The 26,539-nt window shown below is 51.5% G+C and overlaps 3 protein-coding genes and 1 long non-coding RNA gene across 4 annotated transcripts in view; 2 read left to right on the top strand and 2 right to left on the bottom strand.

The window, feature by feature from the left end:
- Positions 1 to 102: 102 nt before the first annotated feature.
- On the bottom strand, positions 103 to 2,826 carry RSAD1 (radical S-adenosyl methionine domain containing 1). Its single transcript, XM_066565703.1, has 9 exons — positions 2,692 to 2,826; positions 2,140 to 2,273; positions 1,844 to 2,048; positions 1,406 to 1,771; positions 1,253 to 1,316; positions 1,016 to 1,163; positions 879 to 933; positions 379 to 482; positions 103 to 304 (listed from the first exon to the last, which is right to left on the bottom strand). Exons 1-9 carry the CDS (start codon positions 2,824 to 2,826, stop codon positions 151 to 153), a joined length of 1,365 nt encoding a protein of 454 aa, XP_066421800.1. The 3' UTR covers positions 103 to 150.
- A 119-nt stretch (positions 2,827 to 2,945) lies between these two features.
- Positions 2,946 to 4,707, top strand: LOC136566557 (uncharacterized). The gene is made up of 2 exons (XR_010785041.1): positions 2,946 to 3,509; positions 4,244 to 4,707. It is a non-coding gene; the product is annotated as an uncharacterized lncRNA (long non-coding RNA).
- A 404-nt stretch (positions 4,708 to 5,111) lies between these two features.
- ACSF2 (acyl-CoA synthetase family member 2) overlaps positions 5,112 to 26,539 on the bottom strand; it is a 36,062-nt gene continuing 14,634 nt past the window's right edge. The window contains exons 10-16 of the mRNA XM_066565651.1: positions 26,108 to 26,184; positions 7,665 to 7,772; positions 7,406 to 7,557; positions 6,824 to 6,965; positions 5,641 to 5,751; positions 5,412 to 5,480; positions 5,112 to 5,320 (exon numbers count right to left, since the gene is read on the bottom strand). Of these exons, the coding sequence (XP_066421748.1) occupies positions 5,270 to 5,320; positions 5,412 to 5,480; positions 5,641 to 5,751; positions 6,824 to 6,965; positions 7,406 to 7,557; positions 7,665 to 7,772; positions 26,108 to 26,184 (710 nt within the window). The 3' untranslated portion in view covers positions 5,112 to 5,269. The remainder of the gene's footprint in view (positions 5,321 to 5,411; positions 5,481 to 5,640; positions 5,752 to 6,823; positions 6,966 to 7,405; positions 7,558 to 7,664; positions 7,773 to 26,107; positions 26,185 to 26,539) is intronic.
- CHAD (chondroadherin) lies at positions 16,779 to 21,671 on the top strand. The gene is made up of 3 exons (XM_066565781.1): positions 16,779 to 17,573; positions 21,203 to 21,366; positions 21,530 to 21,671. Exons 1-3 carry the CDS (start codon positions 16,794 to 16,796, stop codon positions 21,669 to 21,671), a joined length of 1,086 nt encoding a protein of 361 aa, XP_066421878.1. The 5' UTR covers positions 16,779 to 16,793.

The raw sequence follows: 26,539 nt of genomic DNA, 5'->3' as shown, positions 1-26,539 counted from the left end.
GGGACACCGGGCCTCAGGACACCCGGAACACCGGGATACAGGAGCCTGCCGTGCAGTAACACCTCCCCCGGCCAGCGCCCCTGTCCCAACACCCCTCAGCCAGCACACCGCTCTTGTGGTTTATTATCCATTATTATCCATTGTGGCCGCTTACAGCCCTCGCGCCCCGCCACCGCCTCGTTCCCCTGCCGTTCTTCCCCTCGACGGGAGCCGGGCAGCACCCAGCACCCGCTGCAGCTGCCAGAGCAGGTCGGGCAGCAGCGAGTCCAGCACGGCCAGGCCGGCCCAGGTGCACCGCAGGCCACTGGGAAAGAAGTGGTGGTGAGAGCCCGTGCCCCAGGGAGACCCCCGGCTCTGCCCACAGCTCCCGGGGCTCACCCATTGTCCAGGACAAGCCAGCCCTCCTGCTGCAGTGCCCGAGCCTCCCCCGGCTCTCCAAACACGGCCTGCAGGCTGAGCTGTGGAGAGAAATGCCCCCAGCGCTGTGTGCCCAGGGCAAGAGAAGGGTGTTAGTGATGGGGCATCTGCATCCCACTACCCAAAGAGGCTGCAGGAGAGCTGAAGAGGGGCTTTGGAGAAGGGAGTGGAGTGACAGAAAAAGGGATGGATGGAAAGGGCAAATTTGGATTAGATATTGGGAAGAAATTCTCCTGTGACAGTGGTGAGGCCCTGACACAGGTTGCCCAGAGTTCCACATGCCTGGAAATGTTCAAGGCCAGGTTTGACAGGGCTCAGAGCAACTGGTCTAGTGGAAGGTGTCCCTCCTGTTGCCCACAACAGGAGGCGGAACAAGATGGGCCTTAAGGTGCCACCCAATCCAAACCATTCTATGATTAGCATTGGGTCGATGTGGGTTGTCCCCACAGATGGCTCCTCACTTTGTGTGTGATGCCTTCATCCGTGCGCAGTCCCAGGGTGAGCAGCTCCTCTAGCCTGTGGGGACAGAGAGACACCACAGAGAGCTGTGGTGCAGCACAGACAGGGAGGGGGCACAGGGGGGGACCCCAGTACTCACTGCTCCAGTGGGCTCAGCACCGCCCGACTCCTGGTGCCGTGTCCCTGGCTCTGCACCTCCCGCATCCAGGCGACAGGCTCCAGGGTCTGCACACGAGCTTCCCGGCCGCAGCCGCCCTCAGCCCGCAGCACGAAGCGCCCATGTGCCCCTGCAGCAGCCCGGTAGGGGGACAATGGAGTTCACGGGGCACATAGCCACACACTCCCCCCCACACTGGCCCCCCCATCACCCCCTTACCTGGCCCCACACCAATGTACTGCTCAGCCTGCCAGTATGAGAGGTTGTGGGTGCTGAGGGCGCCCTGGGGGAGAGCCCTGGCGTGAGAGGAGTGGCTGAGCCTGCTGGGGGACCAGCATGACATTGGGGTACACAGCATGGGGGCCATCCCACCTTCCGCGCAAAATTGGAGACCTCATAGTGGCGGAAGCCGGCGGCCACCAGCACATTCCGGGCCGTCTGGTACATGTCAGCCAGCAGATCCTGGGGGGGTGCGGGCAGGGCCCCGCCCCTGACCTGCGCTGCCAGCGCCGTGCCCCGCTCCAGCGTCAGCTGGTACAGGGAGATGTGGTCGTCACAGACCCTCAGGGTCGCCTCCAGCCCCTGGGCCCAGGCGTCCCGGCTCTGTCCCGGCAGCCCAAACAGGAGGTCGATGGAGGTTCGGCCAGGGAAGAGCCCCCGAGCCGCTTCTACAGCCTTCAGTGCCTCTGCCGCTGTGTGCTCCCGGCCCAGCATCCTCAGCTCGGCGTCATCCAGCGACTGCGGGGGGAGCACGGTGACAATGGGGCCACGGGGGGCTGCAGCGGCTGCGGCGGGGAGAGCCCCTCTCACCTGGATGCCGATGGAGAGGCGGTTCACCCCAGCTGCCCTGAAGCCGTCAAGGGCAGATGCGCTGGTGGAGCTGGGGTTGGCCTCCAGCGTGACCTCAGCACCGGCCGGAAGGTGGGCAGCCCCTGCCACAGCCTCCAACACTGCCGCAATAGTGCCGGGGCTGGCCAGGCTGGGGGTGCCCCCGCCGAAGAAGACGGAGGTGACGCTGTGGGGCAGAGGGTGGGAAGCTGCAGGTGGGCAGGAAGGGCCCAGCACTCCCCCTGAGCCCACCCTGTGCACCCACCCTGTGCACCCACCTGTGCACCTGGCTGAGGCGGAGCAGGGTCTGTGCCTCCCGCACCAGGCAGGAGCGCACGGCCGCCTCGTCCACCGCCGGCACCACGTACGTGTTGAAGTTGCAGTAGGAGCAGCGCTTGCGGCAGTAGGGCCACTGCGGGCACGGGGCGTGTGGGGGACGGCCATGCCCTCATCCCTAGCCACTCTATTTCGAGGGGGGACACCCCCAGCCCAGTGCATGGACCTCAGTGCCCCCCACCTGCCCCACAAGGCACACGACCCACAGGTGTGCCCCTTCATGTGCACGGCTCGAGGACCCCTCAGTTCAGGCTAGCCCCATGACATGTTCAAGGTTGGGCCCTCCCCGATGAGTCTAAGCCCCGGGGTCCCACATGCACCCACGTGTGAGTGAGCCCCAGGGAGCCACATTCACCTTCCACCTGTGCCAGCCCCGTGCCCCTCAAGGAGTACAAGCCCCAGGACCCACGTGTGTCCCCACGTGTGCAAACCCGTGACTCCCGGGCGCCCCTGCACATACACAAACCCCGGGGTCCCCCCGTGTCCCCGCTCACGTGCACGTAGAGCGCGGCTGTGGCGGGGGCGGCCGTGTCTGGCGCCGGTCCCGGTGCTCGTCCCGGGCCGCCCCCGCCGGGCAGCGCCCCAGCGACAGCCGCCAACTTCCGCGGCCAGCTCCGCGCCGCCGCCATTGGACCGGGCGGGCACCGAACGGGGCCGCCCCCGGCCTGCGCGGGACCGGGGCGGGGCGCAGGGGTCGGGGGAGGGATCGGGGGCAAAGCCCTTCGCTCCCGACGGGGCTGTGTGGAAGATGCTCGCTGTGAATGACGGGGCTGCTGCGGTCAGTGTCCTCCTCGGAGCCGGGAATGCAGGAGTCAGTGTCCTCTCCCGGTGCTGGGGATGCCAGGGCCAGTGTCCTCCCCCGGTGTCCTCCCCAGACGCACGGTCCGAACGAGGTTTGGGACCTGCCCCCGCATCCTTCCTCAGCTGCTCCTCGGGGCCGGGAAGGGTTTTCCGGAGTTTCGGCGGAGGAAGGTGGCCTGTCCCCACTCAGGATTGTGCAAACCCGCAGCTGACGAACCCCGACGTCAGTAGTTGTCTGTATTAATAGTCACGAGGAACTCTGAAATGCCCATGACAAAGGCTGGGACTGCAGATTCCTGTTCCCAGGCCAGTAACGCGTATTTCGGTGTAAAACACCCCTGATGTAACCTTCCCTCTCCGGGGAGATTCCGGGCAGGAAATCCCCCTCCGGCAGCGAGGACTACAAGAGTGGGACTCAGGCAGGGGCAGGGCAGAAGCCATAGAGCGAGCCTGGAGCACTGCACACACCGAGACCCCACTGGCAGCCAAAATAGCCAGCTCTTCCTCTTCCGTGAGTATTTACAGCCGGGGATGCATAATCCCAGGGGTTGGGAAGGGGCAGGACGAACTGCGGGAGGTGTCCTGGCTGGTGAGGGGTGGATATGCTCTGGGGAAGGCATGGGATGGTAGGGAAGGCTTCCCTGGGACCAGGCTCAGCCAGGGCTCATACCCATGGATGGTGCTGCCCCACTCCCAGAACAGGAGCAGGAGTGGGGTGGCAGGGACTGTTCCCCCTCTGCTGGCTGTGACCAGGACCCACTGGTTTTCTTAGCAGTGTGTCTGTCCTCACCAGCCAGGGCTGGTGGCACTGGTATTTCTTATCCACTGCCCCCCATCTACAGCGAGTACATGGGGCACCTGTGGGCAGGGTAGGGGTTGTGCCAAGTGTGGAGGTACTGATCAGGGAGGGGAGGAGAAACTCCACTCACTGCAGGCCTGTCCTGCACCTGGGTTAGGGCTGTGGGAAGCAAAAGAAGGTAAACAGTCCTTCCCTAGACATCAGTCACAGAGGCCCTCTGTGTCCCCAAGGTCCCTGGCTACAGCTCCTATCACGTAGGTAAAAGTTCTTCCTTCAGGAAGGAAGGTGACAGAGGTAACCAGGAAAGGGAGGAGACCTGAGTGAAATGTGGAAGGATCAGTGCTGAAACCAGTCCCATGAGCAGTGTGGGAACAGGAGAAGAACTTGCTGGAAAGACAATGTACAAAAGGAGTCTGACACAAACCACCCATGTCTTTTTCTTTCAGAGTGCAGACGTGGACAGGGAACATGGCCCCGCCGTCTGCTTCCATGGGTAGAGCCCACAGTCCAGCTGTGAGATGAAGGATTGAGACCTGCTGATGCTTCTTCTTTCTCCCTGTTGTGCCACTGCCCTCCACCCACTGCAGGAAGCTGCAGCATGGAAGGGGCCCGGCATTAGCTCTGTGGGGAAAGGAACCAGGAGGGAGACAGCAGGAGGTCAGCGAGAGTTGGCAGCAACATTATCTGCTTTCCAGCTGGGGTGGGACACTTCTGCTGGCAAAGAGGAGCTCTGCCATCCCTCTTCTCACAGGAGTGTTTCATGGTTGGGAGGTACCAAATAACTCCCGTAAAATGCTGTCCCAGGTACGCTCTGCTTCACGCTGCCGATGGGACAAGAATTTTGGTATTTCTGCAACAACCTTACTGTCTATCTTGTCCAAAACAACAAAATAAACAAAGCCATGTCTACCTTGGAGAAGGTTTTTTCTGGGGAAACACCTGGGGGAGGTGTGGGAACAGTGAGCTTTTCCAGCCAGTTTTAGAGAGCCCCAATGCAAAGTCTCATTCTCTGAAACCCCTGCCCCTTATTTCAAGTTCAGTTGCTCTTAAATAACCCAGGAGTCTTACAGCATCCAAGGAGAAAAGGTATCACCTATCCTGGGAAGCCAGGCCAGGGCATTTGGACTTAAGAGTGTCAGTAAAATACCCACCAGCATATGTTCAACTCCTGTGAAAAGGCTGCAGCCAAGTTGCTCAGAGACACTCAAAATTTTTAAATCTTCATAAGGTCTTTCAGTAACTGGACAGAATTCCAGAAATGAGCATCCCTTCCTCACACCACAGTATTTCTGTTGGCAAAGAAACAAGCCCACCTGGGGAAAAAAGGCGCTCTGTTTTATTGACTAAAAGTGCCATCAGCCTGATGTCAGGGAAAGTCTCCATTGCGTAGCCCAAGGCACAGGTGAAAACCAGACTCAGAGCTGACTGAAATGGAGCTGATTTATCCTGCTTTTTGCTCTGCCTTCCCAGTCTCAGAGCTGCAAGTGCTTCTCCATCTGCTCCTTCAACTTGTATTTCTGAATCTGGAATAGAGGGCAGAGAGCAGGGAGAGAGACTCAGAGAAGAGCTGGGACAGAATGCCAGGGCTCCTGCCCTGCCCCAGCCCCCTCTTACCTTGCCTGAGACAGTGAGTGGGTACTGGCTCACAAACACAACGTAACGTGGGATCTTGAAATGCGAGATCTGGGAAGAGAAAAACTAGGGCTACACAACCTGAAAGGAACAGCCTGGCACTGCCAGGGCTGGGTCCCCCAGTGCTCTAAATCCATGGGCTTTCATCCACCAGTTCCCAGCAGCCACTGGGTGTACTGGTCTGGAAGGAAACTGAGGACTGGGAACCCACCTTCCCTTTGCAGAAAGCTTTAATCTCTTCCTTGGTGCAGTCGTGCCCAGCCCGCAGTCGGATGCAGGCACAGATCTCTTCTCCCATCCTTGAATCCTTCACACCAACCACCTGGGTTGGGAGAGATGGACAGTATGACCCTTGGGGATGTCCCTGGCCTCCCACAGCGTCTGTGTGCTGGCCCATGGTGTGTTCCCTGACCCCATACCACAGGGTGCTGGAGCACTGTGGATGCAACATGGACCTGTCATCATCCCTCTGCTTCCAAAAAATTGGGGCAAGAGGTTTCACAAACAACAAGGAGACTTGGTAGGCTGCCATGAGTGCTTCGGAATCTCCAGATGGAATGGCAGGGGAAGGATGAGGTTGAATTAAAGCATTATTTGAAACCCTTATAATCACAGATCTTAGTGGGCCTCTGCCTGTGACACCAGGAAATGGGCTTCCCAAGCCTGAGGTCTCTCCAAAGTTTGCTCCCACTATTCCACAAGAATCCTACTGTCATTCCCTGCCTTGAACCACTATCTCCAACTGCTAGAGACACGTTGATCCTTTTGAGTCCAGAGCAGTGACATAAAGCCCTAGAAACCACAAAAAGGGCTGGTTTGCAACCCATCTGCACTGGGACTGTTCCAAAGAGAGATGCTCGCCTGGCACAGGCAGAACTCTGACTAAATAAGCAGTTTATTTGTGGGGAAACTTGTCTGGCACAAAATCTGGAGGAGAACAATCCCAGCAGACAGGGAGCAGCTGCTCAGTCCTGGAAATCTTTGCTGTCTTGCAAAGGAGTGAAACTAAGTCTCACTCCTCATCTCCAGGGGCTTGTTGGAAGAGTCTTCCTGGATGTCAGAGTTGAGCAATTATCAGTAAAAACTGTCCTTCCAGACTGCTTTCTGAGTGAGAATTTCAGAGGGAGTTATGAAAGTGGACAGGCAGTTTAAAACTGAATAATGACAAGCATTTTGCAGACATGCAGCTGGAACACAAGGGGATTGCCACAATCCATATGCCCCATGCCCCTTCCATCCCATGAACCTCTCCCTCCTCCTTGCTTACCAATATTACATGGAATTTGATGCTGAAAACAGGGAAAGACAACCAGGTTCCAAGCAGCAATCCCAGAAGCTTTATGTACAAGATTCCCAAAACCAGATTCTCACTCACCCCACCTCCTTCCACTCACCTGGACCTCCTCAACCTTGGGATGGGTGTGGAGGAACTGCTCAAGTTCTGCTGGATAGATGTTTTCTCCTCCCCGAATAATCATGTCCTTGCAACGCCCTACAATTTTGCAGTAGCCATGCTCATTCAGCACCCCGATGTCCCTGCAATGACAATGCCCTTCTAGTCCTGTCCCAGCTGGGTGGAAGAATGGCTGATGCTCCCACCCAGCCAGGGTGGTATCAGAGGATAATGGCTGAGGTGCCACCCGAGCACATGGAAGAGATAAAAGAGCTCCTGTTACAGAAACTGGCAGCATCCACACAAGCTCCAGGGTTTAGGGGGGAGGCAATGCCTGGCCCTGCCCTGTACCCCTACAATCCCTCCATGCACAAATGGCCAGTGACAATCCCCCTCTCCGGGGACACTCAGCACGAAGGGCTCTGTGCTAAAAGCAGTTCTAAGTGTCACAGACAGATCAGAGGGATAAGCTGTGACAGTTTTCTCTACATTGGAAATCCCAGCCAAGCACTCCTATACACACCCATGCATCCTCATCCAGTGCCACCCCGTGGGACCATCTGGGAGAAGTTCTCAGACTCACCCTGTCTTGTACCACCTCTCAGCAGTGATCACTTCACTTGTCTTGGCAGGGTCATTCCAGTAGCCCAGCATGACACAGTAGCCACGGATCTGAAGTTCCCCAGGAGTGTTCAGAGGCACAGATTGCCCTGTTTCTGGATCCTCAATTTTTGCCTGGAAGAGAAGAAGGTCTTAGTTGTTCATCGGCACCAGACAAGGAGGATGGAGTGAGGTCTGCTGCTGGCAGAGCACCTGCAGCACGTGGGAAAGGTCATGGTCACCTCTGTGTGGGGAAAGATGTATCCCACTGTCTCAGTTCTCTGCTCGATGCTGTCATTGGGGAACCCCATGAAGGTGACCGGGCTGTTTTCTGTGGTCCCATAGGCAACCTGCAAACACAGGAGAGGAAATGTGTCTCAGGGGGAAAGGGGATCACATGGCTTCAAGCACAGGAAAGACAAAGCTGGTCATGACTGCAGGGAAGAGTGGGGTGTGAGGAGGATGTTCTCCCAAGCCACTCAGGTGACAGGAAGTCCTGCTCTGCTGGCTATGGATGGGGCCCTCCAGACACTTCTGCCAGAGAGTCTTGGAGAAACAGGAGTTAAAGCATCACTGCACCTGCCTGCCATGGCCTTCTTCATCTCCCTCACAGTACTCCTGACTCCATCACCCACAATACTTGGGGTGTCATGTACTTTTGACACCCCAACTGCTATTCTTGGAGGGCTCACCATCCTCTTTTCAACCCTTGTTTCTCCAAGCCCTGTCCCATACCATCTCTGCCAGACATTGACTTTGCCTTGGTGCCCTTGCAGTCGAGGTATTGAGTTCACCTTGCATCTCTAATAACTCAGGGAACATAAGACATCACTTTGGAAAAACTCTGGAGCCAGCAGCAGACCTCTCTGGGAAACTGTGTCCTGCAGCATGGCTGCTTGCTGCATATCCTTTTGCAGACATCAGCCCCTGTAATCCTTGTAAGGCATCACGAGGCTGCTCAACACTTGGCACAGCTGCCCTTACAGACCAAAGCCTCACAGCAGGACAAAAGCTTCTTGCTGCTAAACCTCCCTCACAGCTAATCCCTATGGCAGGCTCTGAGCCACCTTAGCTGAAGGTCACTTCTCCTCAGAGGAAAATTCCAGGAAAATTATGCCCAGCTCAGTGGCCAGGCTGAGGCAGCAGGAGCTGCACAGGAGGTGCCCTGAGCAGCTCTGAGCTGCACCAATTGCACCATTGCTAGGATTGCTGCTACATCTCCAGCTCTTGGGAGCTGTGTTTCAGCAGTGGGAGCTGCTGGAACACTGCTCTGGTGTCTCTGACCCACTCAGAGTAATGCCATCCCAGTAATGTCACCTGTGGCTGCTTTGCTGGGAGAGCATGGCTGTGAAAGGGCTGATGTGGGAAGTATTTCCTCATTTCTCCTGCAGTTCTCCAGACTAACACGTGAGCAGCTCTCACCCCCAAATTGCCCTGGCACCCAGATCTGGTCAGTTCCTTCAGAGTAAATGCCCAGGTGTGCCTACATGGTCGTGGTGCTCACCCAACTCCAGGCACTGTGCCCCAAATTAATGTGGAGCTTTGCAAAGGACTATGATGAAGCACGTGAACAAGGATGAAAATATTGTGAATGAGCTGAAGACAACACTGGTATGGGGTACAACAGTGTGTAATAACCCTGGAGCACTTGGCGCTTTCCACTGCTTGGAGCTGCTGCAGGATCTCATGTTGGGCACAGTCTGTCACAATGGCTGATGCTCTTGTTGACTGCACCAGGGTCAGCATGAATCCAAGCTGGACCCTGCTTTTATCCAGGAATCTGGAGGAGAACTTCTCCAGGATGCTGCAGGGACCATCTGGTGCAAACTGCTCTGCTTGGAGCCTGGCAGCCCCCAGGGAGCAACTGTGAATAGGCTTCTGCTCCCAGACACAAGTACAACTTCCCAGCTGGGTGCAAACCCACAGCGTCTCATGCTCAGACTGGATTTCTCTCCCACCCATTAATACGAGTCCTGTGGCTGGATCAAATGACTGACCAGACCCAAATCCAAGACCTTAAACACTTATTAAAAATCCCAGTGCCTTTGTTTTTTTGTTTTACTCTGCTGGATGAATTGCAGTGTTGGTCCCAGGATCCCAGCCAAGCCCTGAGTCAATCCTTGCTGCCTCTCCGGGTCGCTCCAGCAGTTTAATTGGATGCAGCAGCAGGCAACTCCCTGGCAGGATGATGCTGTGAGTTTGGAGGCTCACCAGGCTCCCCCAGATGCCTAGCACTGTGCCCTATACCCCAAACACCAGCTATTGATGCCTTGGCCTGTGGCTTGTCCCCATAAACACTCTCACACCCTCAGAAATGGGCTTCCCAACTGGTTCAGAGGGCAACACAGGGCTGAACCTCCAGCCCCTCATCTGCTTCCCAATTACTGCCTTCCTCTGCCTACACCAGCACACCACTCTGTAGCCAGATACCAGGATGTTGCTCCAGATGTTATTTCCAATATGTTATTTCCCTCTTAGGATGGTTATCCACAGCTGTATTCCTGGGATGGAGGCAGGGGATGGAGCAAACTCTTGTGCCAGCACAGCTGTCTTCCCAACCCTTATCTGACACGTGGACCATCCAACATGTCCATTGTCAGCAGCAGATGAAGCAACACTTCCACAAAACTCCACACACCAATTTAAACTTGGAGATATCCATGAAGATTCCTAGCCTTCATGACCCAAAGGGACACTTAACATCATTTAGCCTTGTCATCTGGTGTAATTCAGTCCAGAAAACCTCACCCAATAATTTCAGCATCAGCTCCATAATTTCCACTGGAGCTGTATGTGGTGTCAAAGCAGAGCTTTCCAGAGGCAAAGATTCCAGCTTGGACCCTTGGCTTCAAGAGGAGCTACAAGAATACAAAATATAATTTACCTCAAAGCCTTTTTTTACTGTAGGACCACAAGTGACACCCCAACACCCAGATCAGTCCTGCCTTCAGTGATGACAAAGACAGCTCCAAAACAAACTGCTGCCTAACTTGCTCCTACCAACAAGAGATTCATTCTTTGTGAATCCCAAGCCTCTGTATAAACCATGAATAAAAGGAACATCTTAGCAGAACTGTGTTTTTTAAAGCACATTTCCCAAACATTTCCTGCTAGTGCTGTTCAAATACTGGTCACTGTGGAACAGGCAAAACAGCCTGAAGAGGGAAGCGTCTAAAAATTAAAAATAAAGTAAGAACAATCAGACTTCAGTCTCTATAGTAAACATTTGGGAGGCAAGTTGACCTGGTGGGGACTGTGGGGACTCTTAAGACCCTGGGTTTTTCCCAACTGTGCTGCTTATTTACTGCATAACTTGGAAGAAGCCACATCAGCCCTCTGCTCCTTGGTTTTCCCTGGCATTCAACAGCAATAAAAACACCCAGTGTCCTCCGAATTTAACTGCTGCTGAAAGGCTGTAATGAAAAGGCTGGGGTTTTAACCACCAGTACCCCAAGTGGGTTATACTGGGTGGGACTGGAGCAGAAGGTCAGGGCTGCAGAAAGGCATGAGTTCCTTGGAGGACACCCTACCCTGGACCTGAGCACTGCTCAGGGAGGATCTTCATACTCCTCGTCACCACCCTGCAGTAGTGCCATGCTGGAGGATGATGATGGCAGGACTTGAACTGCCAAACTAAAGCCTACAGAAATTGAGCTTTGCTGGATTGGCCTCAGAAAAAATATTGGCCTCAGAAAAAAAGCAGCAAATTGATTGTGAAATAATAGGGATTTTCAGACTTCAAAGAGGGCATCATGAACAACAGAAAGCAGACTGACAACCCAAGAGATGTGTTCAGGGACTTCTAAGAGGCCCTTTGAACCCCTCTCAGGGTAACACGCTGGCTGGATCTAATTATCCCTAAATCCGTGCCGAGTGCGTCTGTCTTGGATATCTCCCTGAGTCAACCCCATCCCTTCCCATCACAGCCAGCGTGTTACATTCTCAACTCATTCTCAACTGAGCAAGAACCTTCCCTCACTCAGCTGCTCACTTCCAAGATCACCCTAAACTTTTCTGTCCCCTGGGAACATGCATCTCCTTGCTTTGGAGATATCCCACTATCCCCAGTTGTATTGGAATATTCCTGAACCTTCAGGTCAACTTTGCTGCTGCTGCTGCAAAAAACAACTTCTGATCATATCCAGCCTGTGTCACACTGAGATCTCATTTCCTTCCCCAGCAACAGTACCATCTTTGTGTCAAAAACATCAGGACACAAACAAGTCTTGCAGGACAAATCTCTAAGGGTGGCCACCCTGTTGACATCTCTCTCCACCAAGAGGGCTGCCAGACAGTCCCAGTCTGGATGGGGCTTTAAAGAGATCCCAGAAGTATTAGGTGCCCAAAGCACCTTCTTTGTGCTGTGGCACACAATGGCTTTGCCTCAGGAGGAGACCGAAAGGACAACCCAGTGTGCCCGGGCTGAGACTGCACTGGTAATGAATCTCCTGTTATTACCCAGTGAGGACAAGCTTCTCCTCGTGGTCTTGAGTTAAAGCTGCCTCTCTTCTCTCCAGGCCAAGCAGAAGCCTTGAGGCTTGGAAGTGTTTCCCTCTTCCTGCCAGCAGTGCACAAGTGCTGCCCAGTGGCAACGAGCAAAGACATGGGCAGTTACTGGTTTATCCACAGTGTGATAAAAGGTCTTTGCTGTGCAATTAACTCCATCCTCCCTAGTGCTGATGCCAATGCATTTGGGAAAAGTGAAAATAAAATGAAAAAGTGATAGGAAATGTACAAAGGTCACATGAAGGTAGAAAACCACTGGTTTGGAGGTATCAGGATGCTATTGGACAAGGAAACTCAGCAAAAATCTAGGGGCAAAGATAACATCCCTATGGATTTGGAGAGCTCAGCTGCAACCAAACACATGGCTGGAAGTCTGGAATCTTGTTATTTCTATGAGGCATTTTAAATGTTCTCACAGCCCATTTCTACAGCTACAGAAACCACCTACTCATCAGATCTCCCCAAAACAAGGTGGGGTGGGATGGGGAGGCCGAGGACAAGCAGAAATATTGTCACCACATGAAGCCCATTTTCCATTTTGAGAACAGAGGAGCCTAATGGCTGGGGAACATTTGGGAAAGTCAGAAGTCTTGCATGGATCAGTGGTGCTCCACAAGGGAAGAAGGCTCTGCAAACCAGGACAAGAGTCCTGGCTAGAGCAGTGGGATGCTAGGGAACATCTGGTGCCTTGCAGGGTGGACACAGCAGGGCTGGGAGAGGCTGTAAGGGCTGGGTGAGCTTCACAGGAGAGGCCAAGAGCCTCATCCGGCAGCTGCTGGAATCGGCAGAAGGGAAGGGTGGGTGGACATCAATGGGGAGCCAAACTGGCAACAGATCAATGGGTGGAGGCCATGCTACAGTGGAAGAAAACCATCAGAAGGAAGGAGGTAGACCCACCATCACCTCTTCCAGCTCAACAAGCAGACTCCATACTGCAATGATGGGACTCTTCAAGAATTTAAAATTAAAATGGCAATTCAGGTCTGAACTCAGAACCCTGGATACTGCTGCTGGGACAGGAGCTGCCTGGAAGAGAGGGGAACTCAAGGAAACCTCTGGGACCTCCCTTTGCCCATTCACCACAGCTCCTCAAACACTGTCTGGAGTGTACTCTGCCCTTGGGACAACTCTGTGGGACACTGCTGAACTTGCACCTTCTCCCACCCTGCTCCCAGCCCAGCACCCTGTGCCAGGGGCTCAGCTCCACAAGAGCTGGGACACTCCTGGACACTCCCAGAAGATGCCTGAGCCCCCACCTTCAGCCAAAAAGAGGAGGGCTGCACCCCAAGGCCAGCTACACAGGTGCCACTCCAAGAAGGTGATTGCAAGTCTGCACTGTCACAGGAAACCAGATCTGGATCCCCTAAAAGCTACAGAATCAGGCTTAAAAGAGCAATGGACTATTTTAACTATGGGCCTGTCTTGATATGCCAGAACTTTCATACTTATAAAAACAAAGATTAAACATGGAAAACACTATGTCCAGTATTGTATCAAACCAGGTCGGACCTGCAACATCAAAGAAACACCCCAAATCTATATTTATACTGCTTCAAAAACTGTATTTATTTGTTTAGCCCACAACACCTCTAAGAAGGAGAGGAGGGGAGTCCAGCATCTGCAAATCACCAGGAATGTTTGCAGAACTGTTAATCAATTAAGAAAGAGAGGTGGCAGGATAATCCTGCCTCTTCTGCAATGTCCTTGCAGTGCTGGTCCCAGGGGACATGTGAGGTAGGAGCTGGCCAGGACTCAGCTCCCCTTGACTGCGGCACAGGGACACCAACACTGCTCCATTGTCACCTGCAGACTGCCAGCCACCCATGAGTGGGAGCCAGGCAGCTTTTGAGGACGGCTGGACATTTGCTGGCCAGTTGAGGGCTGCAAAACTTGGTGTGGGAAGAGCAGAGCTGTCCACTGAGCAGCTCAAAACACAAACAACCAGGAGCCAGGGGAGAGGTGCCAGCTGTGGCAGATGCCAAACAGCTCCCACCACAGGAATGTGCTTGCCGAGGCATGGAAATCAAAAAATACTAAGGGAAAGAATTTCCTTTTATTCACTACTTGAGTCTGGAGAAATGGATCTGAGGAGCAGACACCTTTCTCCCCAATAATAACCTGGCATCCACCTAAAATATACTTCAGGATCAGGACTGGCAGGAGAGTTGAAGCAGGGACAGCCTCCCACCTCACACCAGCATCGTGGCAGCTATGTCCCAGCATTTTCACAAGGAAGCTACACTTCACCTGTGTCCACAGCCACAGCACACACATCCCTGCAGGAAGAGAGTGTCTCTGTCCCGCCAGATCTGCAGTTTCAGCCAGCAAACATAAAAAGGGTGGAAGAAAGTGAGAGGAAGAAAGAGAAGGAGGTTTTAGGTTTGAGCAGTTTAACCTTTGAAAAGGGTCTTGTTCCAGAAATATACATGGGTACAATGTATTTATGGATGGGGTTTGCAAGGCCCTCACTGGCTTTTTGCTCCAACCTGATCCACACTGGCCAAAATCTCTGCAGAAGCAGTAAGCTGTTAGATGACTTTTTTTTTTTTTACAAGGGGAAATTCAAGTATCAGACTCTCAGAAAAGGAGCACAGATCAGTCCCTAGATTCAGAGTCCAGCAGAAACAGGCAGGGTTTTAAATATCACCCACCAGTTGCTCTTGCACAGAGTAACATAACTGCAGGAATTGTTAATCAAATGATTACACTGAATATTAAAGTGGTTGAACCTGCTCAGAGAGAAAAAATAAAATCAATTATTAGATAGAAGATGATGCTTTAAAGGTGATTTGTTTTTCTTTTCCAATCATTCCCCCAGCTCCCTGCCTGAGCTTTATGAGCAGTGCACACTCAGAAGCACCCTCAGAATCATGGAACAGCAAACTGAAGAGGCAAAGAAGGAAAACACAGAAGGTTCTATCTATCTCTTGCTTCTCTGTCTCAAAGGTCCTGACCAAGGCACTCAAAGAGCTTCTCCAGAGAGAAAAGCACGTGCATGACCATTGTGGTGCCTACTGAACCAGGCATAAGCCAAAATACCATTGTTTTGATCAAAGAGTTTTAAATCTCACAGTGACCAGAAGGTCCCTCCAGCAGGAGCATGGAGCTCTCAAGGTCAGATCATCTCTCCAGAGGTGAGAAGCTCTTGGTGCTGAGGTGAGCTGCTCCAGGGCATCACATCTCAGGGCTGACAAACACTGAAAGCCTGACATGGCCTGGTTTGCACCACGGTCCCACATATTACATCATTGTTTGGCCACAGACTCACCAGAACCACATTCCCACCCCAGAAGCCTATTTTCTCCCCCAAATTAGTCCTGCAGTGCAAACACTGCTCAGACTGACAGCTGCTGACCAGAGCAGGGCTGCCAGGCCGTTTGCATAACACGGTCCGGAGCACGCTCGGCAGCACCAGCTGATTCCTCACTGCAACAATGGAAAAACCCAGAAATCACAGTGAATAAGCCAGTCTGTGTCCTAAGTCAGTCCTTGGATTTCCTCCCTTTCTTGAGCCCGTCTCGCCTCTGCACAGGCTCCACTGGGGCTTTGCAGCCAGCCTCAGGAGCAGAAATCTCAACAAGCTCACAGTTATATGCTCAGCTCTCAGCTGTTTGCTGCAGCCAGGAACTGGCTGGAAACCAGTTCAAAATGTTCCAATTCCAAACCCCACCCTGCAACCCCTGGATCTCTCTCTTCACGCTCACAGAAGCAGGCGCTGGGGCTTTTAACTGCTTTGCTTTAACCTTCTTTCTTGGGAGAGCAGGGCACATCCCTTGTGGTGTTAATTCACCTTTGCCACCACTACCCTAAGACAGGACCCAAGGCAGATGCCACTCCCATCTCCAGCAGTGATTCTTTTGTTTTGTTACTTCTCCATCTCTTTACCAATGCCAATGCTTTTCTCTTTCCACAGCTCTGCCTTGAGAGCCACAGGCACTGCCACCTACCTCTACACCACTGCCTGGCATTTCATATCCACCAGCCCATATCCCACCACTTCCCTGCAGGCTCTGATGCTGCCCCATCCCTTGTTGGAAGGCACCAGGCATCCTGACCATGACCATATTATCCTCAACTGTTCATAAGAAAAGACATAGAAAGAAAAGAAATTAAGACTGTCTTTGCACTCCCTTTCCTGGCCAGCTCTTCAATGCAGCCTAGATCTGGAAGTGTTCAACCAAAATTTTGCATTGCAAGAGCAACTGCTGCACTGTTGGCCTTTGGCATGATCCTGTGGCACTCCCACCTTCTCCAATCCCTGTTTAGGCAAACTCCTCTTGAATCAGTGAAAAAAGGCTGATCCCACCCCCCACCAGGACCCTTCCTCTGTGAGAACAGGACCCTATGCTTCTCCCCAAACCAGCTGAGGCTAAGCAGAACCCCAGAATCTGCTGGAAGCTCCAGCAGGAGGTGGCTGTGGAGCTCAGCAGTGCTCCCTGCTATGCTGTTCAACCAAAGCAGGCTGTTTTCTCCCCTGCAGATGAATCTGGGCCCTGCTCAGCAGGGACCAGGGAGGGTCTCCACAGAGCAGGTCTGCATTGGTTCTTCCTGAGTATTTGCCTCCCATTTTCCTCCAGAGGTGAAAACTACTCCTGCACATCGCTCAGCAGCAGGGCCAGGCAGGGCCGTGGACACTCCTCTGCCTGGTGCCAAGGGGTTAAGCTCACAGTAAGTTCCCAAAGCCAGTTGTTTCCAACTGGCTGCTGCCTGTGGTTTGTGGGAAGGGATTTTGCTTTTTAATAACATTATAAATAGGGCTGTGTTCAGTATGCTGCAAACCCGGTTACACTCTCTCTCTCTCTCTCCCACCCGTCACTCTCCTCCTCCTGCTTCTCTTCCCACCACACTTAATTCCAGATCTGACCATGAAGGGGTCAGGCTTCCTTCTCAGTGTCCTCAGCCTGCTGGCATGTCTCGTCTCCACCATGCAGGCATGTCCCCCCAGCTGCCACTGCCACGGCGGAGACCTGCAGCACGTCATCTGTGACAACGCAGGGCTGAAGAAGATCCCCAAAGTGCCTGAGCAGACACGGCTTCTCAACCTGCAGAAGAACAACTTCCCCATCCTGCCGACCAACGGCTTCCGTGACATGAAAAAGCTGGTGTCCCTGCACCTCCAGAGCTCTCGGATCAAGGAGATCTCCACCGGAGCCTTCCGGGGGCTCAAGAGCCTGGTCTACCTCTATCTCACCGACAACCAGATCAGTGTCATAAAGCCAGGAGCCTTTGATGATCTCTCTGATCTCACCTACCTGTACCTGGACAAGAACAAGATCCCAGACCTATCCAAAGGACTCCTCTCCCCTCTTGTCAACCTCTTCATCCTGCACTTGGGCAGCAATAAAATCCAGGAGCTGAAACCAGGGGTCTTCAATGGGGCTAAAGATCTGCGCTGGCTCTTCCTCTCTGACAACGCCCTCACCAACCTCCTACCTGGGGCCATGGAGGATGTAGAAAACCTTGCTGTCCTCCACCTGGACAAGAACCAGCTGAGCAGCTACCCTGTGAATGCAATGAGTAAGCTGAGAGTGCTGGAGGAACTGAAACTTTCTCATAACCCAATTGAGGTCATCCCTGACAACGCCTTCCAGTCCTTCGGGCGATACCTGCAGACACTCCACCTGGACAACATGAAACTGAAGAAGGTGAGTTCCTTCTCCTTCCACTTGCTTCAGATCAGAAATATGGGGCTTGCTTTTCTTCCCCTTTACAACGCCCTTGGTTTGCTGACCCTCCCTTACAGAGGAGAGGGGAAGTGCAGGTCTGTAGGCTCTGCAGGCAGCAAGGCACTGACTACACCCTGATGTGGCTCAAGTGAGGAATGAGAGAGCACACCCCACCCTTCTGTTATTTATACAAAACCAAATTATCTGGAGCTGATTAAGCCCTCTGGATGGATGCAAGGCAGTGCATTCCCTCCCAAGCTGGAGGTGACACTGGACGCTGAGAAAGGTATCTGGGATGCTCCAGATCAATTAGGAACCTTCCATATTCACAGACACAAGGTGAGGGATGAGAGGTGAGCATGTCCCTCATAGTGGAGGGCACTTCCACCTTGCAGAGCTGAACTGCTCTGCCTCCTTTGCTCAGCCCAGGTACCTGCTATAGATTGGGAGAGGGAGGTTCCTTGGAGGGGCTGTGAACAGTCCTGGTTTCTTACCCCTGCCTTGCAGACAGGTAGGGGTACAGACCTTCACCTCCCCACTGCCTCCCAACCTGACACGTTACAAAGAAAGGTTTGTTTATTGATGCTGTCTCAAAAGGAACTCTCGCAGCATCTTACAAAGGAGCCCTGTTCCCACTGGAGGGGAGGAAGGACATTCAGGTATCCTGAAGAGCAAAACAACCCACTCCTTTTTCTGTGAGAAAGCAGGATCCACAGGCAGGAGTATCACACTCAGGGAATCCCTTGTATTAGGACCTTTGAAAAGCCTGGCAGTGCTGCAGAACCCAGCACAGCATCCTGATGCAGCCTGATGTCCTGGGTGAATCCTCCATGGCTGGAAAGAGAGGGAGCTGCAGGCAGAACAGAACAGTTCTCCCTGGGGTGATGCTTTGCCAGGAAGACCAAAGACAGTCCAGGTGAGCCAGGCTGGGACTGCACTGCAAAGCAACACCCAACACATGCAGGAAGTTATGATGAAAAAGAGAATTTCTTCACAACTCAGACAGCCTCACGATGATGAGCAGATCACATGAAAGCTACAAGAAATGCATAAAACCAGAGTTTTCAAAGGGAGATAGAATTCCAAAAAGCTCAAAAACTGGAATTATGGCCTGTCCAGGTGCAGAACAACACTAACTAAACCAGTTGAGTAATAACTTCAGTATTTAAGCCCTTGTCCACTCTGAGCATAAACCTCTCCAGGTTAATGGCAATGGTTTTAATCCTGAATGCCTCTACTAGGCAAGACCTTAGATGTTGTCTGACAGCACTTCTGTAGACTCAGTTCTAAGGCACTTTCAGTCAAATATTGCAGCATAACATTGTACCAGCTAGAGATATCAGAGTTCCAAGTTATATGTTGAAGAAATTAAACTTTGTGGTGTTCCAGGGAAATAAGCATCCTTGGTTTGACCAAGAAGCAATGGTTAACAATTCTAGCCAGCAAAAAGGACTTTTTTTTTGTTTTACAGTGACCACCTTAAAAGGCTCTTGTGCAGCCAGTGCCTCCTTTCCTCCACAGCAGCCCAACAGGACATCAGTTTATGGGATCAGCGCTAATAGGGGTGGCTTCTGCAGCTTTAGGGCTTGCAAATAGAAAGCTTCCAGCACATTTTCCCTTCAAATCCTCAAAGGTCTCACACCCAAACAGCCCACGTGTGAACTTTGCACTGCTAAGAGACATTTAATCACAGAGGCTGCACGATCCAGGAAATCACCACCAAATGCTCTAAGTGCTGCCAGCATCTTTACTACAGCCCTTTCTCCTTCACAAACATGCTATCCTTAGCTCTTCCCTGCATGGCTGCAAGATTTTTGAGCTGATCGAGAGTAAACCCACGCAATTCTACTCCAGCCTAAATTACATCTGAGCAAAAGGAAGACCCTGAGTAAAAGCTAGAGCTCAGGCTCCAGCACAGAGCTCCCATTTCCCCCCAGCATCACAGACCCACACTGGACCCCACAGGGCTGTGTTGCACAGGCCAGGACCCTCCTTGTACCTCAGCATGAGACAGGCACCCCTGTCTGTGTATTCAGTGTAAAATAACTTAGCAGTAATCCTCCATCTAAATAAGGGATAAAAATCACCCCTTTCTTCCCAAAGACACGGTCTGGCAGGCAGCTCTGGAGCTGTTAGCAGCAGATGTGAACTCTTCTCATGGGGCTGGAAGAGGAATGAGCAGCTGAGACAGTAACAGCACTGTCCAGCCCTCCCGCCCCTCTGCATGGCGTGCCAGCATCCCTCAGAGCAGCTCCACTATCAGCACAGTCCAGCCTCCTGAGGTCAGCTCAGTTTTGGAAGGAGAAGACCAGCAATGCTGACTGTCTAACAGCTACAGGGATCTGGGAGTCTCCTAGCTAAGCTCTAATCCCATCCAGCAAAGCTTAATTTGGAAGATGACAAAAGTTCACAGCTTAAAATAGTGCATTCCCTCTGTCAAGCCTTTCAGCTTAGAGAGCATGAACACAACCTCATGGTCCATGAGAAGTGCAAGGTTCTTTTCAGAAATGGGAGCACAGGTCCTGGCGCTTTGGGAAGACCTAGTGAGTGTCCTCTCCAACCTTTAGAGAAAGCTCTCCCCCCACTTTGAGAGGGGGAAGAAATGGTTTGTCATAGCCAAGAAGAGCTTTGTGCTTTGTCAGGGAGCACCTCCCCAGTCCATCACTGCCATGGAAGTTCCTGTTGAGGGGTTTGCTTTCAACAACTTTCCAACTTGAGTAACCATGGGCTGGAAAACATCAGGGATGAGGCTTCAGGGAAGAGAGGAGAGAGCTGCAGAGTCAGATCTACAGCCTCTCTTGCTTTTTAACAGCTTTCTTAAGGGAGGCTCTACTTTAAAGCCTCCCTGTCAACCAAGAAAGCACAAATTTTACAGCATCCCTTACAAAAATCTCACTGGAAATGAGAAAAAATGGAGGAGGCTGAGGTCCTGGAAACTTGCCTGTATTTCTACATCGCTCAAATGCCAAGAGTAAATTTCCACTCAGAGCCCCCAGGCACTGCCAAAGTCTACAGCCCCTTCAGAGGCCACAAACGCTCCTCCTTCAGTTGCTCCAGGCAAGGCAACAGGCCTTGGGAGGATTTCCAGCCTTAGAAAGGAATATACCAGAATATATCTTCATTTTGAATGGAGAATTATTGCTCAAAAATAAAAAAGGGTTGCCAGATCTCAATTTATTTAGGGATGTGGCTGCAAAGACAATCCCACATGGATTTGGGATGTAGGTCTCCCTGTAGGAGACTCCATCAACCATGAGCCCACCAGCCTGCTGCCTCTCAAGTGCACAGAGCATCCAGCAAGCCAGCTCCCCATTCAAAGCTTCTTCTCTTGCTCTCTCCATGCTTCACAGAATGATAGAATAGCCTGGGTTGGAAGGGGCATTAAAGATCATCTCTTTCCAAAAGCCCTGGAGATGGGCACCAGGTTGCTCCAAGCCCTGTCCATCCTGACCTTGAATACTTCCAGGGATAGCCCACTGACAACTTCTCCAGGCAGCATGTCCCAGTGCCTTGTTCTTATGACACTCAAAGTCTGGAATAGAGGCCCCCATGTTTGGAGTCCTCATTCCCCAGTTCCACGTTCCTTACCAGAAACCTCTGTGCTTCAGTTTGCAGACAACGCGTTTGCTGGTGTGACCGTGCTGAAAACCGCCCACGTGGAGAACAACCGGCTCACCCAACTGCCCCGAAACTTCCCTTTTGACAAAATGGAGACGCTGACAATCTCCCGAAACCCCTGGCACTGCAGCTGCCAGCTGGCACCTCTGCGCAAGTACGGCATCGCCACACCCCGCGCTCCCCAGGATGTGCTTGGGCCCCCGAGCTGTGCCAGGACACTGCTGTCACACTCGGCAGCTCTCTCCCCACCCTGCTCTCTGATGTCCATGGTTTGCCCCTTTTTCAAGTTCCTCTCTTCCTTCCTCCCTGTGTCACAGGTGGCTGAAAGGCAACCGCACCCGTGCTGAGGACACGTGCTCCACCCCAGCCCAGCACCGGGGACAGCCCATCAGGGACACCCCGGCCCTCCGCTCCTGCAAGCTGCCCACCAAGAGATCTAGGAAGGGGAGCCGCCATTAAACACGTAAGATGGTTCCCTTTTAGTTGCAACAGAAGCCCCAGCACCTTTGGTGGCATCAGTCTTAAATGCCACCAGGGTTTGGCTTACAGCAGCTTATCCATCCACCCATAGATCTCTCTGCTCAGAGCTGCACTATCTCCTGGCTCCATGAGCTCCCAGAGCAGAGAACCTGCCTGTAGCATCAGGGATGGAATCAGCTCTGTGAAAAAAATATAGGGCTAAAGACAGGCCTGGGGCAAAACATGTAAATAAATATGAAATAGAGAAGTAAGAATCCTGAAAATACACACAGAATAATTTTGAAGTCTTCAGAGCTTCTATTGCAACATGGGAAAAATTTATCTCTTTTTGCAGCAATCACTGTACGTAAGGAAAAAAACCAAAAGCCCTACACTGTAACAGGGTTTAAGCCTCAATCATGCTTCGGGGACTATGGTGACATGCACCCTTTCCTAACACCAAAGCCCCATATCAAGTCAAGATGTAATTGTTATGCAAAAGGGATAAACACTATATATCAAAACAAGGGTGGATTTAGCTGACTCCTACCCTGAGCTGGGACCACACAAGCTTTACTTTTCTAACCAACTGGAGATGCCCAGCTCTTTGCCCTATATAGGTTCTCCAGGTCTGGTGTGAAATTCAGGACAGGGCATTGCTGGGAAGTCTTGCCCCAGACTCCCCAGCCCATAGGAAAGCAGATATCTTTCATAAGGAGCAGCTCTTGATTCAGCACTTCCTTTTCCACAACTACAATTCCCTCCAAGACAGTCAGGTATTTAAAAACGTCTGTTGCCTTCAAATGAGTATCCCAGAGGAGGAAGGTTCAAGATAGGAAATATTCTTTGGGTAAGGTGTCCTGAGCCAGGAGGTGATTCAGACACCAGGCTGCCTTCCCCTCCAGCAATGAGCTTTTGCTGACAGCTACCAAGGCAAACATCAACTGTGAAAACTGATCACACAGACACCTTCCACAGCTGGAAACTACCAGGGGTATTAAGTTCAGCCTGCAGAGGAGCAAAAAAGCCACAACTGTCATCACTCCACCCCCGGCATTTTACTTTTTCCCATCCCAGAAATAGGTCTGGAGTTTGTATAGATTCCAGAGGACTTTGAATGAGCCTGCAAGTTTGTAAGCTCTTGGGGAAGGGACCTTTGCTCATTTGTTAAAGAAAGTGCAGTGATCCTGCACTGCATTGTATGAAAAGAGGTGGGCATTGTGCCATGTTATGGCCTTTTGATCCCCACTTCAATAAGGATATGCACATCAGGGTGGAGAAAGGAAATTTATGACCAAAATGTCAGGGATTATGCCAGCTGCTCTGTGCCTTTCTAAAGTGGTTATTTCTCTTGTAGTGCCAGAGGGTTTTATGGATTAGAGATGGAAATACCAGTCATTCCATACAGGGCAGGAAAAGTTCTGCTCTAAGCATGGAAAAACTTCAGTTTTCTAAACCACCCTACTTAAACATAGTTTATTTACAGGTCTGACTGTTCTTAATCTTCTTTCCCTGCCTGAACTCAATCCCAGTTCACTCCTCCATGGTGAGAATAAGAAAACCATGACAATAATACCTGTTGGTTTTTTTCCTGTAGCACTTTCCATCCGGCTCCCTCAAACAGGTTTACAAGTGCTAATGAAATAGAAAACTATTTATTCCAGTCTTGCAGAAGACAAAGCTCAGTGCCTTCAGGTGTCAGTGCCAAAATACAGGTACACAAACCCACTCCAGTGTGGTGAGCATGAATTTTATGAAAGTGCCTCTGATTTCATCATGCACCCCTTGAGAGCCAGGCAGCTGTCATATACAGGGGTCTGTATTTCAGGGATGAGGACTGACTTGGGGCACTGGCTACATTTAAGATGAAAAGCTGCTTGGTAGTTTCTAAGACTACACCTGCCCTGGATTTTCAGAATTAGGGCATCAAAATACTCCACTACTCTTGAAGATTTCATTCTGGGTTTCCTTCCTTTGCCAAGGAAGTGTTCCTTGACCACCAGCACTTTGGATAAGATCCTCAGGAGTCACACAGAGAGTTGGCAGAGTAGCTCAGAGATAGGACGAACCCATTTCCTCTGCTGTGGGAAGTTGTAACAGCTCCTTGACTCCAAACTCTTCATTTTCAAGTATGGGCTTCATCCACTGGTTTAAAAATAGACAAATGTTAGAAGTTTACTGCTCTGCTGGAAAAATCCCCTTAAAGGTGTGGCCTTCTCTCTTTTTTAATGCTAGCAGGCTCCAGTATGGCCCGTCCTGGTGACCGGTCACTTCAACCATCAGAAAACTACTGACTTCTGAGTCTTCCTTGAGCTTCTCCTACCTGTCAGGAAACACTTCTGATATATATGAACACCTGCAGCCTCCTCTGAATCCCTGCTTCTCTGCTGATCACAAGGATGGAATCCACCTTCTCAATCTTTTCTGACATCTATGTATTTTAAAAGAGGCCTCTTTAAAAACTAAACTATGCATGACCACACTAAGACAAGCTAAGCTAGATCCTGCTGGTAAAACACAGTCATCTTTCCCAGAAGAAATAGAACCCACATCCCTGATCAACCAGCTGGTTGCTGTCTCTCCCATTCCAGAGGAGAGGGAGCAAATGGGAAGGTAGGAGCATCCCTCCCAGCTGCTTGATAAGGAAAATTGGTCTCAACCCATGCAAAGAGACTCCCCTGCCTTCCCACAGAGGGGATCCCTGCAGGCCAGGGCTAAGGGGACAGGTGAAGTAGTGACCAAGAGCCAGTGGCCCTGAGGCAGCAATCTCCCAAAATTGGCCAGAAATCCTTTAAGGGAAACAGTACTGGGAACCTCCAAAACTGGAGCCATCTAAAGACTGGATTTCCCTCCCACTCTGTGGGGTCACCAAGATGTCCAAGAGGAGAAGGTGTGCATGGTGCAGTTGGCTCAGGCACCCCTCCTCTCCTTCCCACCCATACTCCAGAAGATCTAGCAGGACACCAAGATGACTATGGTTTATTGTCACAGCTATTTCAAAGCCACAGTTGCAATTCAACTATGTTTTTTAATCCTGAAGAGTTATATAAATATATGTCTATTTATTCCTCTGTAACAGTGTAAATGACCTTTAAGAGGGTGAAAACTCCTCTGCCTCCTATATAGAAATTGAATTGTATATTTTCTTATGTACATCTTCTGTATAAAGCTCTTGCTGCAAAGATGAAATCAACAAGTCTCTATGTGTCTGTCTGAGGGCTGGAGGGATCAGCAGTGACATGAGACCAGTGGCACAAATATAGACTTAATCCTCTTTATCCCATGGGCAGAGCAACTGTTTGGGAGGGTTTTATTATTTCTCTTGCTACAAAATGGGAACATGTGACACCTAATGAGTCCTGGGCTCTCACAGTAATGCTTGAAAATATTTTGTGAGGCCAGACTCAATTTTACTATGAAAATAGGTAGCTGTCACCTGACAGACCTCAAGCAGCAGCACCAACCCTGGTGTTTCCAGCTCGGCATTAAGAGCATCATATCCAGGAAAAAAACCTGGCTGCATCCAAGACAGCTTCAGGACGGATGCCCTGGATTCCCCTGGTCTGTGGCAGTGCACAGAGTTGTCCCTGTAAAACCCTGCTGCTGATGCAGTCGGGGTCTGCCAACAACAACACCCTAATCTGACTCCCAGACCCACATGTTTATTCATCACTACTGGCTGCTTCCTCAGCCTTGGGAAGCAGCATGGTACCAAATTAATTTCCTTTAGGGCAAAACAAAATAGTCCTTTCCTGGCTCAGCCATTCTGCATGCATCCTGCATGCAGATGGCAGGACATGCCTAGGAAATGTGTCACCTAGAGGGTCACTGACCCCCTTGCTGGTGGCCTGTCCCCCACATGCAGCACATGCTGGTGGCTCTTGCACAGGCCTAGGGTGGTGGAGCAGCAGGACACATGGCCCAGCACATGCTCCCCTTCTAGCAGTGCAGCATTTGGTGCTGCACACGTGGATGGCACCATTCCCACGACCTGACTCAGACATGACAAAAACCACGCAATGAGGTTTTACATCCACAGGAAATCCAGGATGGGCAAAGAAACTTGACAGCTCCACACCAAGAGGAATACAAGCACCCACCTGCACCAGCATGAACCAGCATTGCCTCTGCCACCATAATCCTGGCAGTGTGTACAACTGAATGTCAGTAAAAGTTTTGAAATGAGCAGCAGAATTTCACTTAATGACATTGAATGTGATGCCTTGTCTTCTTCTGAAGCTTCCTCCCCAGACACCTCAGCAGCAACCAGGCAGAACCCCCACTTCTGTCTTCCAGGTTTTCTGAGCCTTCCCTCTTCAGCCTGATCCCAGCAGCTCCAGGACCACCAGGTACCACTGTGATCCAGAGAACCCAAACTCGGCGTCTCACCATGACCAACACCCCTTGCAGGTCTGGTCACAGCCACCACAACTCACCACAACCTCTGGCATGTGCATCTTGGTGATAATTGTCCTCAGGATCTCAGGGGGAACAGGAGAACCTCCAATAATTCCTGGAAGGAAGAGGAAAATACTTTGGAAACTAGCTATTTATTCCCAGGAGTGGTCCCTCAAATGGCTCTCCACTCCCAGATTTAATGCTGGCAAGACCTGTGGGATACACTGGTTCCTGTCAAAATACTTCCTAAATCTTTTTATACAGATCCTAGTTGTTCTAGAAGCAAAGGCTGCAGCAAGGCCAATTTGCCTTTCTCAACAGGAAAATAAACTCTGTAACTCAAACCTAGTCCAACCTACATTTCCCCAAAAATGGAAAGATTCATAGTAGAAAGAGACACAGTTTTATAGTGGGACAAACACTCTCATTGATCATCACCATAAAACCAAAAACCTTTCCTCTTGCCTTGC

Source organism: Molothrus aeneus, chromosome 25 (assembly GCF_037042795.1).
Source record: "Molothrus aeneus isolate 106 chromosome 25, BPBGC_Maene_1.0, whole genome shotgun sequence".
In the NCBI taxonomy this organism is placed as follows: Eukaryota; Metazoa; Chordata; class Aves; order Passeriformes; family Icteridae; genus Molothrus; species Molothrus aeneus.
This window is presented reverse-complemented; position numbering and strand designations above follow the sequence as displayed.